At 40.9% G+C, this 20,194-nt stretch overlaps 1 protein-coding gene across 4 annotated transcripts in view; it reads left to right on the forward strand.

The window, feature by feature from the left end:
• Positions 1-19,931, forward strand: part of LOC134225898 (ecdysone receptor) — a 917,337-nt gene extending 897,406 nt beyond the window's left edge. For all 4 annotated transcript variants that reach the window (XM_062706325.1, XM_062706326.1, XM_062706328.1 and 1 more), the window contains 5 exons: positions 4,509-4,679; positions 4,832-5,142; positions 5,226-5,372; positions 5,570-5,722; positions 19,018-19,931. In XM_062706325.1, the coding sequence (XP_062562309.1) occupies positions 4,509-4,679; positions 4,832-5,142; positions 5,226-5,372; positions 5,570-5,722; positions 19,018-19,800 (1,565 nt within the window). In that variant the 3' untranslated portion in view covers positions 19,801-19,931. The remainder of the gene's footprint in view (positions 1-4,508; positions 4,680-4,831; positions 5,143-5,225; positions 5,373-5,569; positions 5,723-19,017) is intronic.
• Positions 19,932-20,194: the final 263 nt, after the last annotated feature.

The following is a 20,194-nucleotide window of genomic DNA, read 5'->3' on the forward strand; positions in this document are numbered from 1 at the left end:
TTTTTAATGGGATGGAAATAGGAGCTATGAGATGAAGTGGCAAACCGTTCCCCTAGTTATCCTGAATTTACTTTGGCGATTTTTTTTTTGCGGACTTTGTCCAGCTAACGAGTTGTGGACCGTTGTCCGGCTTCCAATGTTTCTGCCAGGATCTTCAAGAGGAATTCTTGGAGGAATTGTTGGAGAAGCGTCCGGAGGGATTTCTGAAGTAACTTCCGGACGAATTCTTGGAAGAATTTCCAGAGAGATTCCTGGAGAAACTTTCGAAAAAATTGTTTTAGAAACTTCATGAGGAACTCCTAAAGGAATTTTGATAGAACTTTCGTAGCAACTCTGGGAAGATTTTTCGGAGGAGCCTTTCTTGGAATTCCTGGAAGAACTTTCCAACTAACTCCTGGTGGATATTCGGAGGAATTCTTGGAGGAACTTTCGGAGAATTCCTGGCGGAACGTCAGAAAGAATTCCGGTAGGACTTCCGGAGAAATTCCTGGAGGGTCTTCCCAGTAAACCACATATCGTATATGAAATGATAAATTGTATCGCATATATTGCTATTTTCTTTCAAATTCGTATATGACTGCTTATATAGATGGCTAAAATATGAATATTATTGTATATGATACCAGTGTAAGCAATATTTACGATTGCGTTTATGGTAGTCATAAATCTATATAAACAATATCAGTTTTATCGTATCAAATCGGAAATATCGTTTATGTATACAAATATTGTCATGCAAATCATATAACGATGTGCGTTGTACGTATATAGCTTCCACCTTCTGCGCGTTGAGCACTGAGCCACTGAACCTTACCGATTGAATTAATTTCAAAATTACTTACGTCATTCCATCCGATCTGCCAAAATTCCGATTATTGCCGGTGTACTTTTTCACTGTCAACCAGTATCGCTCAATATCTGCACTAACAATTTATCGAACAATTAAAATGTAATTAAGTTGTAAACACAGTTCGAGAGTATAAACACGATGAAAGACTGATGTTGACATTTCATAATCGTTTATACGTCGGTTGAATCGTTTGGAATGATGCGCAATCGTTGTTATGTACGAACATTATCAGGATAATCATAAGTTGTTATCATATACGATTCAAGGCACATTTGTACGCACAACAACAAGGGATCCGAATCGTATTAATGTAGCTCATATCGTACACTGAAGCTCTTGTCAATAATAAATCGCCATCTAGATTATGATTGTCAAAATTTTGCTGCTTTTCAAGAGTTGCTGAGTAGCGCAAGGGTAGAGCACCAGCCTTTAGTTCCAGAGGTCAAATGTTCGAGACAGAGTTGTTACCATTTATTTTTCCAAATATTCACTAAGTCGTATAAATGTTCATGGAATCTCGAGAAAGTCGTTATTTAGCCCGTATATGGCCTCCACTTTAGTAGGTATATAGCGATTCGGTGCATTATATACATAATATCTTATGTGTATATGATGACCTATATCAATAGCAATAGGTATGAAAATGTTGACTGGGTTTCTGAGGAATTTGTGTAAGGTCTTCCGAAGGAATTCCTAGAGGAACTTCTGTAGGATTTTCTGGAGGAACTTCCGGAGGAATTCCTGGATGAACTTCCGGAGGAATTCCTGGATGAACTTCCGGAGGAATTCCTGGAGGAACTTCCGAAGGAATCCCGGAGGAATTTCTTGAGGAATCCTCGAGGAATTCCTTGAGGAATCCCCGAGGAATTTCTGGCGGTACTTCCGGAAGGATTCCTGGAGGAACCGCCTGATGAATTCTTGGAGGAACTTCCGGAGGAATTTCTGGAGGAATTGCTGGATGAACTTTTGGAGGAACCCCGGAGAAATTTGTGGAGGAATTCCTGGAGAAACTTCCTGGAGGTACTTCCTGAGGGATTCCTGGAGGTACTTCCGGAGAGATTCCTGGAGGAACTTCCGGATGAATTCTTGGAGGAACTTCCGGAGGAATCCCTGGCGGAACTTCCAAAGAAATTCCTGGTGGAACTTCCGGAGGAATTCCTGGCGGAACTTCCGGAGGAATTCCTGGCGGAACTTCCGGAGGAATTCCTGGCGGAACTTCCGGAGTAATTCCTGGCGGAACTTCCGGAGGAATTCCTGGCGGAACTTCCGGAGGAATTCCTGGCGGAACTTCCGGAGGAATTCCTGGCGGAACTTCCGGAGGAATTCCTGGCGGAACTTCCGGAGGAATTCCTGGCGGAACTTCCGGAGGAATTCCTGGCGGAACTTCCGGAGGAATTCCTGGCGGAACTTCCGGAGGAATTCCTGGCGGAACTTCCGGAGGAATTCCTGGCGGAACTTCCGGAGGAATTCCTGGCGGAACTTCCGGAGGACTTCCTGGCGGAACTTCCGGAGGAATTCCTGGCGGAACTTCCGGAGGAATTCCTGGCGGAACTTTCGGAGGAATTCCTGGCGGAACTTCCGGAAGAATTCCTGGCGGAACTTCCGGAGGAATTCCTGGCGGAACTTCCGGAGGAATTCCTGGCGGAACTTCCAGAGGAATTCCTGGCGGAATTTCCGGAGGAATTCCTGGCGAAACTTCTGGAGGACTTCCTGGTGGAACTTCCGGAGGAATTCCTGGCGGAACTTCTGGAGGAATTCCTGGAGGAACTTCCGGAGGAATTCCTGGCGGAAGTTCCGGAGGAATTCCTGGCGGAACTTCCGGAGGAATTCCTGGCGGAACTTCCGAAGGAATTCCTGGCGGAACTGCCGGAGGAATTCCTGGCGGAACTTCCGGAGGAATTCCTGGCGGAACTTCCGGAGGATTCCTGGCGGAACTTCCGGAGGAATTCCTGGCGCAACTTCCGGAGGAATTTCTGGCGGAACTTCCGGAGGAATTCCTGGCGGAACTTCCGGAGGAATTCCTGGCGGAACTTCCGGAGGAATTCCTGGCGGAACTTCCGGAGGAATTCCTGGAGGAACTTCCGGAGGAATTCCTGGAGGAACTTCCGGAGGAATTCCTGGAGAAACTTCTGGAGGAATTCCTGGAAGAACTTCCGGAGAAATTCATAGAGGAACTTCTGGAGGAATTCCTGACGGAACTTCCGGAGGAATTCCTGACGGAACTTCCGGAGGAATTCCTGACGGAACTTCCGGATGAATTCCTAACTTCCGGAAGAATTTCTAGAGGAACTTCCGAAGGAATTCCTAGAGGAACTTCCGGAGGAATTTCTAGAGGAACTTCCGGAGGAATTCCTAGAGGAACTTCCGGAGAAATTCCTAGAGGTATTTCCGGAGAATTCCTGGAGGAACTTCCGGAGGAATTCCTGGAGGAACTTCCGGAGGAATTCCTGGAGGAACTTCCGGAGGAATTCCTGGAGGAAATTCTGGAGGAATTTCTGGAGGAACTTCCGGAGGAATTCCTGGAGGAACTTCCAGAGGAACTTTCGGAGGAACTTCCGGAAAAATTCCTGAAGAATCTTCCAGAGAAATTCCTGGAGGAACTTACGGAGTAACTACTGGAGAAACATCTGAAGGATTTTCTGGAGAACTGTCCAGATTTATTTCCTTAAGAACTTTCCAACGAACTTGTGGATGAACTTCCTGAGGAATCCTGAAGAAATTTCAGAAAATGTTTGACGCTTGAAGTTAGTTCACGTCGGCGCTTGCCGCCGCGCCGCTGCCACCAACGGCGTGACGCCGCTGGCTAAAAATGTTCACGCCGCCGCCAGTAAAATTTTAATCGGCGCACTTGAAAAGGTCTGGTGGCATGAAACGACGACCCGCTAGTGCTAAACAGTTGTCAATTTTACAATGCTTCTTCCTTGAATTGGTCTGAAGGAATCGACTGAGACAATAGAACGAAAGTGTGTCTCACTTGAGGCTGAATAGCAACAGCGAGATAAACTTTTTAACCAAAGAGGTCAATTGATCATTCGACCTGTAGATTTTTCTGTCTTGTTGCAAATGTTTTTAAAGTTGAATTATTCCTTAAATTATCGAATAATTTCGTCTAACAAAAAAATCCACTGCTACTATTTTTTTAAGGAGCCGATATACAACCAATTTGTCCACTTGATTCATCAGGTCACTTATTTTTTTCTAGTCAGTTACTGCAACAACATGATGGCTGCTTACAAGTATTATTCATTTTGACCACATTATTATTATTGCGTTATTTTTCATTAATATTACATCTACCAAATGATGATGAAATGTTTCAAAATGTTACGGTTTCTCTTTTTCACCATCATCATCCTTAACATGTCGCACCACATTATCATCAAGGTCAAGTGCCTGACTTTAACCACTCCTAAATCGCTTCCAAAAACTCGACGACGATTAATTATGCAATATCGCGTTCGGCCGCCTCCCCAAAACCCCTACCCCCGCCGGCGCACCCATGATGGATTGCATGCATCCGAAATCCGAAAATTCATTGAATGCTAATTTTTGCGCGACCGGCAGCGCAGCGGAATGGCTCAGATTTCCGCCTTCCGGTCGGTCGGTCGCATTCGGTGTTTCAAATTCTGATTTCTGCTTTGTTTTCTTTTTTCGGCAGGTCGTGAGGATCTATCGCCTTCCAGCAGTCTCAATGGCTACACGGACGGTAGCGACGCCAAGAAGCAGAAGAAGGGACCTACGCCGCGGCAGCAGGAGGAACTGTGTCTGGTGTGCGGTGATCGGGCGTCCGGTTATCACTACAATGCTCTTACCTGCGAGGGTTGTAAAGGTAGGACTTAGTTTTATACTGCGTAGACGGCTCAAATGTCGTGAGGTTTTTATTGCCGGATGCTTTTTTTCACGGAATTGTCACTTCTGTTCGCATATTGATAGTAGTCTCACAATACTCAATTAAATAAAACATCACATCCCCTCGCCTAGGTTTCTTCCGGCGGAGCGTCACCAAGAATGCGGTCTACTGCTGTAAGTTTGGGCATGCCTGCGAGATGGACATGTACATGCGGCGGAAGTGCCAGGAGTGTCGGCTCAAGAAGTGCCTGGCCGTCGGGATGCGGCCGGAGTGCGTCGTGCCCGAGAACCAGTGCGCCATCAAGCGGAAGGAGAAGAAGGCCCAGAAGGAGAAGGACAAGGTGCAAACCAACGCCACCGTCAGTACAACGAACAGCACCTACCGGTCGGAGATACTGCCGATCCTCATGAAATGTGATCCACCGCCGCACCAAGCGATACCTGTAGGCGTCGGAACTTTACTTTATGATTGCTTCCGTGGGGTCCAATTGTGCCACTAACTTGATTCTTTATTTTTTTTCCACAGCTACTACCGGATAAACTCCTGCAGGAGAATAGGCTAAGAAACATACCTCTGCTGACGCCAAATCAGATGGCCGTCATATACAAACTCATTTGGTACCAGGATGGCTACGAGCAACCGTCGGAGGAAGATCTCAAAAGGATAATGATCGTGAGTTGAAGTTCGGTCGTATTTCGTATGGGCCATTATTTGCAGACATCTCTTCCGTCACGACATACAGTATTGTATTTGTGGATGAGATATCAGTAAACAATAGATCATACACTAGAAGTTACAACAGTTCTGTTGACTGCGGTCCTAATAAGTACCATGATGATGCTACGTTAATCTTATTTTTCCAATTTTAGGGTTCACCCAACGAGGAGGAAGATCAGCATGACGTGCACTTCCGGCACATAACGGAAATCACAATCCTGACAGTACAACTAATTGTGGAGTTCGCCAAGGGACTGCCTGCATTTACCAAGATTCCACAGGAGGACCAGATCACGCTGCTGAAGGTAGGATATATTTCGAATAAACTTAGGCTATCGCGTTTATCAGGGTTTCTGCTTTAACTTGGAAGACCTACCTGGAAAGACAAGAAAAATTCATGAAATCACAAAACCCAATTTTTGGATTATGAATTCGATTGGATACTTATGAAAAAGCATCTACTGTCGTAGAGGAAGATTCTTCGGCAATTAATCCAGAAACTCTGGCAAATAACTGATGAATTTTGCTGCCTAAAATTGCGGAACTTTATTTCGTAATTACTGTGCCTATTTTTCCAGAAATTCCATCTGAAAAGCTTTCGAGAGCTTTGTTAGATTTTTACTGCAATTCCTGCGATAATTTCTCAATTAAACTCTTTTCCGATTCCAGTGAATATATTCTTCCGAGAACTCCTGAGGATTATTTTCGAAATTATTAACTGAGAGCAGTTACCACTTGGCTTCCTACGGAAATTCATCCCTGCATCATTGCGAATCATTTCTGTGCGAATTTTTTTTTTTTGAATTGCTCCTGTCGTCTTCTACGAGTCCCAGTGACAAAACCTCATGAAATTCCTGAGTATTTATTTTTTCAAAAATTCCTTCAGTAAATGCGCTGACATTTTTTAATATTCCCACTAAAATTTACAAGGATATATTTTCGGGAAGTGCAAAAGTTCTCCTGGAATTCTCTCGAAAATTAATCTAGGAATTCCTGCCGAAATTTTTTGGGGAATTCTCACGGAATTTTCTCGAAATACAACCTTAGATATTTCTCGGGAGATACCATCAGAAATTCTTGGAAGTTTGCGGCAGAATTCTGCAGAATTTCTACGGTTAATGCCGGGGAAAGTTCTGCAAAAATTCAGAGAAATTCCCAAAAGCAGTCCCTGAGAATTTTCTAGTAGGAGTATTTTAGCAGAAATTTTGTGACAGAATTACCGCAGTGATTCCTGAATAAATTTCCACGAAATTCAAGATGGCATTTGCTTGGGTAATTCAAGAGAAATTTTTACTAGAAAACCTTTTACTAGAAGAAGATTGGAGCAGCGATTCGCGAAAGAATTTCTGCAAGAATCCTCCAAGAAATTTCAGGAGAAATGTCCCCAGAAGTTTTGTGGAAAATTTTCGTCAGAAAGGCATTCTGGAGGAATTCCCGGAGAAACTACCACAAGCCTTTTCGGTAAAATGTCCGTAGGAATTCCTGAAAAAAAAAAAAAAGATTTCCTGAAAAAAAATAAGACTTGGAATTCCATGGAATTCTTGGAGGAATTCCACAGCATTTTTGGGGGAGTTTTTTTTGAGGATTTCCTGGAGTACTTTTCACAGGAATTTCAAAAAAACATTTAAAGAACTATCGGAAAACAGGATATATTCATGAAGAATTTATCGGATGACTAAAGAAAGATTCTTCTTATTATTCCAAAAAATTGGTACTACGGATTTGTTCATTGGAAAGGGTAAGGTTGATCAGAGAGGATCTGATAACATACAGGCAAGGATGTTTGCGATCATTCAGTAATTTAAGTTCGATCATTTTGTAGTTTGACAATAACTGGCTGAATTTCAAAATGTGTTGTTTGGTAGACTTCTAGTGTGAGGGTTTTTCTACAACTCTGCCTAAAAGTTCGTTGTCGGAATTATACTAATCCAGGCGTTGATACCAAAAGAGAATGAGAAAGTCTCTCACTTATCATCTCTGTATACATATATGATATGTAGCATACCGCGAGAGACTTTTTTTTAAAGCTGTCATGATTCGGGTTCCGTGTACCATGAAGCTCTGGCCATCCGGAAGATGCTCTCTAAAAAACCATAACCCGAACACGACGCTACGCCAAACCAGTCATGACGTCAAATGCCCGGATGAGCAGCTTAAAACTGCACTGCACGGAAATATAACTTTTGACGTTTACTGGCCTTGTTGTTTTCTAATTTCTTTGCAGCGAGAAAGAGACAAAGCAGTCCGTGCAGTGCCCTATACCTCAAACCTAAATCTCAACCCCGTCCATCCTCAAATTATGCAATCTTACCTTGAGTCGCCACGAGTATCTTGGACTTTGACCCTTCCCCCAAACTAACTGTAAATAATAATGGTATCAATGGTATTTTTATTATAAAAAAGAATCTCGGCTCCGTTAAGTGTTATACACGCCTGAGCCTGTCAAATAAATGTAATAGATAAAAAACAATATTATAATAAATTTCTTTTAAAAATCTCCAAACGCGGGGAGCACTGCTTTTGACGATGCATTTCAAATTGTTTTACACAGCTGTGGGGGCTGCCTATCATATTCTGTTTTTTCGCACTTGTATACAAGTTTGATAAATTTGTCATCATGGCTTGTTATTTTTTTGCTTTTCTTTTATCGTTGTTCGTTATCTATTGAGAGCATTTTTTGCAAACCCTGCTAATTGTGTTAAAGCGTTAGTTACTGTAAGTTCTATTAAATGATAACAAAATTTAATTCATTTTGCTTAAGTTACTGGAACTAGCAACTCCGTTATTCGTAGAATTCATACAACAAACAGAGTTGTTGAAGAATTTTCGCATTACAATGAAATTAAAATTCAACCTTTGAAAAGAGTTTTTGGCAATTTAATAAATGATCAGTATCAAAATACTAAATGATGAAAACCATCCTTGCTCCCACGAAAACCAACACCACCAGCAGTATGGCAGAATCCCTTTCCATCGCATTGATGGGGCTGATTCACGTGGAAATGCTATCATATTCGAGAAATCAACGTTTAAATCTTTATTTACAAAAGCAGATAAGTCTTTTGAAAATTTGGTATTGAAATGTTCATGATTTATTAAGCCAATAGAATAAGTGATAACTAGTTTTGCAAAACCCTGAAATTATGATTAATTTTTTATTAAGATTATTTGTGCATAACTAGCTGTACAGTAAGCAAAAAATAACTAACTGTATAGTAAGCAATTTTTGCCTTTCGCGTATACTAAGTATCCGTAAAGGCTATAGAATCACTCCAAAACTGAACTTTTGATAGAAGGCTCGGAGACCCATAGTCTTATATACCAATCGACTCAGCTCGACAAATTGAGGTGATGTCTGTATGTATGTATGTGTGTGTGTACAAAAAATGTGAGACACACTTTTTTGTACTTAGCCTTATCCGATTTGCTTGCAGCAGGTTGCATTCGACGCGGAATCCTTCCTATTTTTTTGCTATTGAAAATTCTCCCAATTGGATATTACGTTCCAAAGTTATTAAAAAAACATTGATTTTTTCCCCATTTTTCCCAAGGGTCCAACCTTGGAAAAAAAAAATCAAAATCGAAAAATATTTTTTTTCAAAAATTGCTGGAAAGTATTTAAATGAACGCACATAAACGTGAATTGATGGAAATAACTAAATCTATCTCCCTAAAGTACAATTTTGACCTCTCTTATGTGCTTTTCTTGTTACATTTTTCAATACACGAGAAAGGCACCTTCACCGCTAGGTGGATTATTCTGGTTTTTGTTTTTAATAAAACAGTACCACCAAATGTTCTATACCCAAATGTGACTTTTCAGAGCGGTATGGATAGTAAAAACCAGAGCCGTTAAAGATTAAAATTTATTTCGAATTTCCACGGACTTTATTTTCGCAAATAGCTACATTTTGCTGACGACAATTTTAAAATTGAACATAACGAAACGAAATCTATAAAAAAAATCACATTTCGCCATACCCAAATTCCGCGGAATTTCGTTTCGAAATATCGCATATCTGTGCTGCCAATTTTAATCAACCCAGATTCCAATTGGCCGAAAACCTACCGAAAGTGACATTGTACGGCCGAACTGGTCGTTCCGCCATGAGACCAAGTGTATTCTAGGCTTATGAGTAACGCCGCACCTACACCAGATCCACAACGAGTAGCACAGCTTCGAGAGCGATTTACAACCGGCATCGATATCTGTGTATAAACTGAATAAGACAAAGAACAAGAACTCAACATTTTTAAAGTGGAATCACTCGTCACACCGATCGTTGCGTATGCAGCGAAGGAAAACGCAGCCCGTTTCTTTAACGCGTTGTTTTTATTGAACGGTTAAAAAGTTCCTATAAAATATCCTCTTAGTAATGTTTATAATATGGAATATAACAAAACTCACGTTTGTGCGGCTATCCGATTCGTAACCCGGATTAGGCTATTTGGCAGGACTAATAAACGGAAACCTGAACAAGCAAGTATGTCAACTACTAAAATACGCACAATAGACTAAATATGATATTCGAATTACCTCAATGACAAGAAACCATACAGCATGGAATATTTACTACAGACCTCGATGATTGAAGGCTCGATTATTCAATAATAAAAGGTTCTAAACACGAAATACAACTATTCCCTTCTACTGTTGAGTTCTTGTTCTTTGTCTTATTCAGTTTATACACAGATATCGATGCCGGTTGTAAATCGCTCTCGAAGCTGTGCTACTCGTTGTGGATCTGGTGTAGGTGCGGCGTTACTCATAAGCCTAGTATACACTTGGTCTCATGGTGTACGCAACAGTTCCCCCAGTAATTGAACTCAGGTTCGACATACTCATGTACGCACCTACTTCCGCACTCTACGCACATACTGCCGGCTTCGCCAGGTATAGAAAACTCTTGAGCTCATTAACTCCTATGCACACTTCGCCATCTGTAAAGCGTTGATGTTGCTGTATCGATTGGACCATAGAACATTTATCATGTTTTGGAAGTCAGCGACCAAAGTTGACCTATTTGATAAAACATGTTCTTCGGTGACTAGCACTCCATTCACGTTGAACTGCTGTCTCGATGGCGTGTTGATGTTTTCCTTGGATTGAACGGTGGTCTTTCCATTATGGACATCACTTGTTGCGAATAGACTTTCAAGATGGGAGCAAACTTGAAACCTATGCGACATAACACTCGGCAATGATCCCTTAGCCTTTGAACGTGTTCCATAAATCGTCCATCCAACACGAGTCCTAACTGCAACAGGCTCATGTTGTTTTCCTTCGCGGGTCTGTAGGGAGTTCAGAATCCTAGTGTTGCTAACACCAATTAGTATTTTTGGTCGAACATTGCTGTATGGTTCAACCGGAAGCCCCTTCAGATGGCGTACCTGTTAGCCAACTCATTTGCGGGTAGAGTTTGACAGGGAAGCTGCAACTTCCTCACCGTGTAGACCTCTGTAAGCTTGTGTTGACTGCTTCCATCATACGTGCCGGAAATGTTAACAGAAACTATCTTTGCGTCCTTTTCATACCGGCATGTATCGCCTGTCCACCGCAAGCATAGTGGATACTTCTCTCCATCCAGATTTAGCGGATTCGCTAGGCTTTCTTCCATTAATGTTAATGACGATCCACTGTCGAGGAATGCATGAGTGCGTAATTTGATCCCATTGTTGTAGATGATGATCGGAATGTACTGAAAAAGGACATCTTTGTTTCCTCTGCTCGTACACCAACCCCACGTCCCCGCATCTCTGTAATACGAACTCCGACACTACCGCAAGTGCCCATCGAATCATACACACAGAGTAACCAGGAGTTAACAATTATATTCTCACGTAACAGGCCCTAATGTCATTTGGCCGAACAGGTAATTTGCCTCGAAAAATCATTTGGCCGAAAAGGTCGTTTGGCAGAAAGGGCCATTTGGCCGAAATTATCATTCCGTTGAACGGTTGAAAATGTCGTTTGGTCAAAGTGGTCTTGGCTGAAAATATTGTTTGAAAAGTGCAGTGCGAAGCGAGGAATAAGAAACGAGGAGTGAGAAAGGAAGGAAGACAGGTCACTTTCAACACGAACTTCTCACTTTTCACAGTGCGAAGTGAGAAATAAAAATTGAGAAGTAAGACGTCTCAATTTTTGCTTTTCACTTCTCATTTTTCATAGAGAAGGAAGGAATGAGATGTGAAAAGGAAGATGTCTTCCTTTTCATCTCTCACTCTTCATTTCTAACTTGTCACTGAAAAGTGTGAAATGGGAAGTAAGAAGATGTCTTACTCCTCACTCATCATTTTTGACGTAAACTACGTCTAAGGGGAAGACTCGGATACAGGGTGACAAATGAAAATTTCCAAATTCGAGACCGTCACGAAATCATGTAAGATTTTGAACTTCAATAGCGCCTTTATCTTCCGATGGATTTTTGAGATTTATATATCAATCGATTCGGAAATTCTCTACCAATTTGTCAATTATATTGAAATTTTGGGTTATGAATGTTAAAATAGGGTATCGGATCATTTTGGCAGCACCCTCTTTTCTTGTCCGCAAGAGTCTCGTTTCGGCCGTCGCCGTTCAGTGCGGTTGGCTTTTGGACTCTCCTTTTTGTGCGGTGTTTCGCACAAAAAGTTGAACAATGGAGCCGGACCAGTGACCGCGGTCGGAACAAATGTAACAAAAATGCGTAATGTAGTGTATGGTGTATAAAAAGTGATCCAGATAGGGGCATGTTTGTGCAGGCATGAGACGATCAATTGTTATCAATGCCAATGCCCTTGCTTGTAATGCAATCAATTTATATCAAAAAACGACTTTGGAAAATGCATTTTTTGCAAACTGAAAACTAATAAGGCCGTTACACATATTTATTAAAAATTATGGTCTCCGCAAAGTCAAGGGGGAGGAGGTAATCTTCTTCTTCTTCTACTGAATCGAGCGGCATGAAAATTTGAATGCAGAGGTTTTTGGGGCCGGGGAAGGTTCAGATGGTTAGAGACCCCTCTCCTCTTTGAAACCTGGCTCCTATACAAATGAAACACCAATTTCATCATAACTCGAGATCAAGCAAATGGAAACAAATCTGGCGTGTGGATTTTTTTTTGTCTTTATTATTGTGATTTTTTATTGGGTAATAAGTTCATCACATCTGGCGTGTGGAGGTTTTGGAAGAGAAGATATGTTTTTGTGGTGGTTTGCAACGCCCCCCCCTTCTGGAAAGGGGGGCTCCCATACAAATGAACCAAGAATTTCTACATAACTCGAGAATTGATCAGAGAATAAATCAATTTTAGGCGAAGCAAAGTTCGACGGGTCTGCTAGTAAAAAATAAATATTAAAATGGAAAAAAATAATTAAAAAAAACTCCTCGGATTTGTTAAAGAATGTTTTGAAACTTCTCAAAATTTACCGGAATGTTTTTTTTTATGCCCCTCAAGTTGTTATTTTATAGCAAAACAATTCGAGGGGTGGGAGGGGGCGGGTGAGACATATTTAAAAAAAATATTTATATCGGCCTAATAATATTTTGTCCAATTAAATGCGCGCCTGAATCAAAAGAAACTTTGATTCAGGAAGTGTGAATGCACTTAAGATATTTTTATAATACGTGGGTGCAATAATGCGGTACTTATTGTACACGACAAAAGCTTCGGGACGCATACGTTCTTGAAACGGGCTATATGAGATACAATAGAGCTATCACCTTCTTGCTCCCTGATTCAAAAGCCTTGCAATGATATTAATAAAATGTTTGCACGAATATTTTACCCATAATGACACTCAGTGTTGGAAGAATCATACTCGAATCTGAATCATCGAGGTTTCATGCACGAGCTAACTCGCCTGCGATTCTGTAGGGGAAGCATCGCGCTTGAGTTTCTTGGCCAGAATCGCATCGCTTCGCTCACTCACCGAAAAATGATTTCGTTCTAAAAAGCGTCAAAACGCAATCGAGACGTATGTTTTGTTTATATATAATTATTAGCCATTGTTTTAGACGAAAAATAGTTAATTCAATGCATTCAACAATGAAGAACACGTAAATATCATGCAATGATGCAAATTGCGATTCAAATCATGAGCAAATCTCTCGGCCATAATTGTGATGGGATTTGGCTCACGCATGGTTTGAATGGCCGATGAGATTTTAGATTTTGAGATTTTACCAAAACTGGTGGCACTGCCAGACAGTAGGAGTTAGAATGTAATAACACACACACTATCTTTTCCCGTCCGCAACGTATACTACTCACGCGTACCACAACCAAATTAATTGGGTTTAAGTACATGATTGACATTTCATGATTTCTAGTGATGCACGAAAAACAAGATATACCTATGATTGGAATGTTTCTGAATAATAAATGTTGCAAACGGAAAAGAGAATGCTTCCCTAGGGCTTCTTCTATTGAAATAAGCATTTGGTTCAAAACCCAAATGTAAGCAATTCAGATCCAAGAAAGGCATTATTACCTCTGAAGACTAAATTTGGGTTTTCATAGTAAATTTTTTAAACAATTGTCGTATCCAACAATTTTCATATCTTAAGATACGCTAGTTTTGTTCGAAACCAGTGACATAAGTAATCAAATGAATTTTCTAAAAATATTCATGCATGATGGCACTACAATCCTCAATGAACAAAATTGCCTTACGTAGTTTACGTTGGGCGGTTGTGTCTTGTACATAACCCTTCTGATTTTTTACTTTTCATTTCTCACTTCGCACTTCTCACTTTTCACTGTGAGAAATGTGAAATAGCGAGGGAAAATTCATTTTTCACATGAAGGAGTGAGAAGTGAGCAGTGAGACGTCTCACTTCTAGCTTCTTTTTTCTCTCTTCTCACGTTTCGCAGTAAGAAGTGAGACGCCTCACATCTCTCTTATCACTTCTCATTTCTTACATCTCATTTCCCATTTCACACGTTTCTTACTTATCACTTCTCAATTTTCTTTTTGTTTAATTCTTTATTAAAAAAAACAAAAAAAACATTAGTTCTCTCACACTATTCACTACACAAAGTTTATTTCGCTGGAAAATAACAAAATTTTACTGAATTTTCCTGTGCTGTAAAACCAGCAACTGTTTCAGTAATTTGAATAATGCTGGTCAATCAGCAATTCTATCCATCCTGAAAATGCCAATCTTTTACTGAAAATCAAGCAATTTGGAAATGCAGAGCTTTTGATGGGCTTGCATCTAAATGCATGTAGAGGTGGAAATTTTATCAAATACAAAATAAAACACATCCAGGCATTTTTTTTTATTAATAGTGTATGCACTTTATCTTTGCAGCAATAGAGTTCTCGCCATGATTCTCACATACTACATTTAAAAATCTGATTCTTAGACAGCAGTTGAATTTCACGCGATTGTGATGGCGAATATTCTGCTGGGCATGCCTGCAAACACATATACCTACATGAATAGCAGATTGTTTTTTTCTCTCTTCATTTGAATAATCAAAAACTTTTCCTTACATTCCATCCTGACATTGTGAAAACAAACTTTAAAATTTATATTTTAAATGGTAAACTTCATTAAAAGCAACTTCACGATTAAATTAATTTTTTGACTTTTTTCATTGCTACTAATGACATTGACAAGAAATATTTGACGTCTCATTTGAATTGCTGAACAATCAGCAGATAAAATCACAGTAATCTATTAGATTGCTGGATATATGTACTTCAGCAATTCATTTTGCTATAACTAGAATTCAGATTTTGGTGTGTAGTGGGTGGACAAACGACATTTGGACAAATGACCTGTTCGGTTAAATGTTTTTTTCCTGCCAAATGTTTTTTTTGCCAAACGACCATTTCCGGCAAACGGCAGTCTTAGAAGAGAGCGGGGCTGCCTGATATGTGTCAACCCATACATTATTTTCAGATATTTCATACAAAAAGTTTGACATAGGGGGGGGGGGGTGTTGTAAATGGTCAATTTTAACGTAACGATTAATGAACGGCTAACTATATTATCGTCCCAATGAATCATTCGGCAAATGAAGTTTTTAATTTCGTATAGCCCTTTCTTCCATACGACCATTTCGGCCAAACGGCATTTTCAGCCAAGTGACATTCAGATGAAATGGGATTCGGCCTAATAGTTTGTTCGGCCAAATTGTATATTCGGTCAAACAACTATCGGCCAAACGTCTCTTCCTTATAAAAAAAACAATATTTGGACATACACCCAGGTTTTTTTTTACACGGTTGGGTTTACACGCAAACGAGACCTTTTAGTCTTTGTTTTCAATATTTCTGACATTGGTTCCCATGAATGATGTTGAGAAAATCGCGGTTTATTATTCCAATTTGGGAAACGACACTTTGTCTATTTCGCTCTCCAAGGGTGTTATTGTGCGGCCAAAGCATGTTAGTTGTTATCATCTCTGTTCTGTCCACTCGAACAGAGAGGCTCTTCATCTTTTCGACCTTCTGCTGCATCCAGATCTGCTCCATATTGACCCCCAGTACTCCAGGATGCTTGTTTCAACTATTTATTTGCTATCTAGTACTTTGTACTATCTTATTTGTTTGCTTACTGTACTGTTGCTTGATTAGATATTTTTTCGGGTAATAACATTCCTGCCATTTCGTGATCTAAAATTCCTCATTTCTTCGTTTGCTCGTGCCCAGTACTGTAAAAGGTCATCTGTATGTCATTTGACCAATTTGTCTAAAACTTTTTTTAGTATAACATCTAAGGCTCCAGAGTGGACTTTTTTTTCAAAATGTTAGTTGTCATTTGACATAATGTCATTTTAATGACATTTTGCCTTTTAGGCCTCAGACTACATATTAACAGCAAAGTCCTGTTCGACAAAGTTTTAGGACTATTTATGCGCTATAAGTTCGTTACACCTCATAATTTTGTATCGCGCTTCTGAAAAAAAGATTTCCGGAAATTAGACAAATGAAAGCCAATGGAATTTTACAACAACTGCTCGTGGCTGAGCACATTACATAGATTGAGACTTTATGGGAAATCACGGGTGGTCTACTGCAACGATATATGGGTGGTCAATAGACGATACAATCTCTCCGACTGGGTTCTTGTATATTAATGAGGAGCAGAACCGCGTAACTCCTGTATTCCCCTCTGCACTAATTTGAACTATGTAATGATGATAACTCCATTCGTCACCTCGTCGATAGCACACCGTTTATTGACCAATTTGTTAAACATTCCACAGACCTTAAAGTCATTTCTATCCGAGTCTGTATCTATTTATCATAGAGGTCTTTAAGCTTTGTTGGGTAGGATTTAAGGATCACTCTGGGGATTCAGTTTAAAAAAATCGAGTTCTTAAGTAATCTGGGTTTCCTAATAGTTTCCATATTTAAATGTATTGCTCTTCAAGATTATCATTAACCAATTTGTGATTTACGTGTGACCCAACGCCATCTGAACAACTGACTTACAACCTCGTATTGATATCAGTTCGAGTGTACAGAATCCAAGCTGGCGGCTTCCTTCTTCTTCATTGGCATTACATCCCCCACTGGGACATTGCCGCCTCGCAGCTTAGTGTTCAATTAGCACTTCCACAGTTATTAACAGCGAGGTTTCTAAGCCAAGTTACCATTTCTGCATTCGTATATCATGAGGCTAACACGATGATACTTTTATGCCCAAGGAAGTCCGGGAATCGAACCCAGCCACCCTCAGCATGGTCTTGCTTTGTAGCCGCGCGTCTTATCGCACGGCTAAGGAGGGCCCTACTCTGCCGTAATCTGGCAAAGTGACGTATAAGCCAATTTCCAAAAATGGTGTTAACGAGTAGTACTCATCGTACTCCTTAACAGAAAAATGGAAAACATGTATGTTGTAAAATGGCGCATACGTCACTTACGGCTCACAGATTACGGCAGAACTTGGGTCCACCATTAATTCGGAGTCGCAAACTGTTCCTATCACACTGGATTCGAAATCATGCAATTATGGGTCTCGAAACCTTTCAATTGGCTGTGAAATAGCTATCAAGTATTTTGGCTGAATTTGATATTCAGTTCTACTTAAACGTACAAGCCTATTCACGAGTTTAATCATTTAATGAAATAATGTATCTTGATATGAATCGCCATATACATTCATTTTCAGCGAAATTTAAATCTGTGAACTTTGACATCAGAACACTATTAAACAAACTATAAAATCTAGAGTTTGACTAGGCTATTAGTAATGCAAGGATCCATTTATTTATACGACATTATAGGGATCACATTATTTCGTTTTATTTTTCATTCATCAAAGTATGGATAGATTAAAAGCAACAGTATTAAAATTTTGCATTGAAATGTGTTTCTACGTGAGAGGCCCTTATAGTTTTGTTTGTCGCGATTTTGTTCTTGCAGTTGCGGATTTCGCGGATTGGTCAGTCCTGCACTGGTTTTATCAAATTGTTCAGCAGTGAAATGTAATGTTAACAGTATTCAGTAAATCAAATTGAGGGTTTACTCAGGTATAGATTGATACTTCAGTTGGTCATTGTTTTTATGGACCGGAAACTACCGTAGAATTTAAGTTTTTTTTTTCAAAATTATGGTTCGCTGTTTAAACTAAGCCACAGAGCATATATATTAGAGTGGGGCGCAGTTGTATGGAAAAACGCAAACTTCGTCCGATCAAGTGAGATCAAGGTTTTTCTGAATCGTTTTGGGACCCCAATCAACTGTGCAAAATATGGGCTCGATTGGTTGCGTGCTCGCATGCCGCATCGCGTTTTAAATTTACATGGAGATTAGTATGCGAAAACGTACTTTTTTACATTTTTGCTATTAGCGGCTTCAATTTATCATCAATCACGTGACTCAATACGTTAGCATATAGTCTGGAAGATGCCGAAAGACTTTGCCGAAGAAGGTACATAGCTGAAAGGTCTACAAAAAATTTTATTACGTTTCGAAAATTGATTGTTCAAACCATATGCAAAAAATCAATGTTTCTGCCAGCACTACCGGATGACCTATGGTTATCGAAGGGCAAAACCCATTTTCTTTCTTGTCGGATTTTTCTCTTCGTGAAATGATTCCGGATAGCTCCCATTAGCTCTAAAGCCCTATAAGATCAATTATTTTGAAATAACACTCAGTTAAATTATTGGTCTACGTAGTTTGGCAGTGCTGGCAGAATAAACGATTTTTTGCATATGGTTTGAACACTAAATCTTTGAAGCGTTATAACTTTTTTCGTGGACGTTCCAGCAACGTGCCTTCTTCAGCAAAGTTTTTCGGCATCCTTTGGGTTATACTTTAACGCAATGTGCCACTTGGTTCACGATGAACTGAAACCTCTAGTAGTAGAAATGCAAAAATAAACGTTCTCCCATACTAATTTCCATACAAACTTCAAACGCGATGCGGAAAGCGAGGAAGCAACCAATCGGTCCCAAATTCTGCACAGTTGTTCAGGACCCAGAATGGCTTCGAAAAACCATTGATTTGAAAAAATGACCATGACGCCCCACTCTAATATATATCGTCTGTCTGTCAATATAAAAAAATATTCATATTCAATCAATACCTTATTTGTACAATTCGCAAAAAAGTATGTAACCGTATTTTTCCCAATCTACCCCTGCTTTCTTTTAGGCCTGCTCAAGCGAGGTCATGATGCTGCGGATGGCCCGCCGCTACGACGCTGCCACCGATTCGATCCTGTTCGCCAACAACCGGTCGTACACGCGAGACTCGTACCGGATGGCCGGTATGGCGGACACGATAGAAGACCTGCTGCACTTCTGCCGACAGATGTTCTCCCTCACGGTGGACAACGTCGAGTACGCACTCCTCACGGCGATAGTCATCTTCTCCGATCGGCCCGGCCTGGAGCAGGCCGAGCTGGTCGAGCACATCCAGAGCTACTACATCGACACGCTGCGGATCTACATCCTGAATAGGCACGCGGGCGATCTGAAGTGCAGTGTGATATTCGCCAAGCTGCTGTCGATCCTGACGGAGCTCCGAACGCTGGGCAACCAGAACTCGGAGATGTGCTTCTCGCTCAAGCTGAAGAACCGCAAACTGCCACGGTTTCTGGAGGAAATCTGGGACGTCCAGGATATTCCGCCGTCGATGCAAGCCCAGATACAAAGCCATGGCACCCAGTCCTCGTCTTCGTCGTCCTCCAGTAGTAGTAGTAGCAGTAGTAGTAGCAGTAACGGTAGTAGTAACGGTAATAGTAATAGTAATTTACAGCACGGGCCGCATCCGCACGGGCAGCAATTAACGCCAAATCAGCAGCAGCATCAGCAGCAGCACAGTCAGTTACAGCAAGTTCACGCCAACGGCAGCGGAAGTGGTAGTGGCGTCAGTAACAATAGTAGCAGTAGTGGGGGCGGCGTCCCGGGCCTCGGCATGCTCGACCAAGTATAGCTAGTGTAGGACACGGTTTCCGGGCCGGTTTCCATTCCACTGCTGGCCAGCGAAACCATGCTCCCGTCGTCGCCCTTCCCCGGCACGGATGACATTCTGTTCATCGTCGAAGGCTAGACTGTTTCTAGAAAGGGGGGACGCAAAAGGGTCGCATCGTGCGAGGGCTTACAGATTCTACAAGATTTTACATTTAACTGTAAAGTGCTTTAATTTATTACTTCTTTTTTGTTTTGGATTTGTTTTAATTATATTCTTGCGGTTGTCCTTACGCGCGCGAGCATGCAGCTCGTAGGGATTTGAGCAGTGCTGGACACTGCTGGTGGGATATTGACCCAAAGGGGACGCGAAGAGACGACGACATAACGACACGAGAAATTCAACATTCTGACAGCAT

The sequence above is a fragment of the Armigeres subalbatus genome, chromosome 3 (genome assembly GCF_024139115.2).
Source record: "Armigeres subalbatus isolate Guangzhou_Male chromosome 3, GZ_Asu_2, whole genome shotgun sequence".
NCBI lineage: Eukaryota > Metazoa > Arthropoda > Insecta > Diptera > Culicidae > Armigeres > Armigeres subalbatus.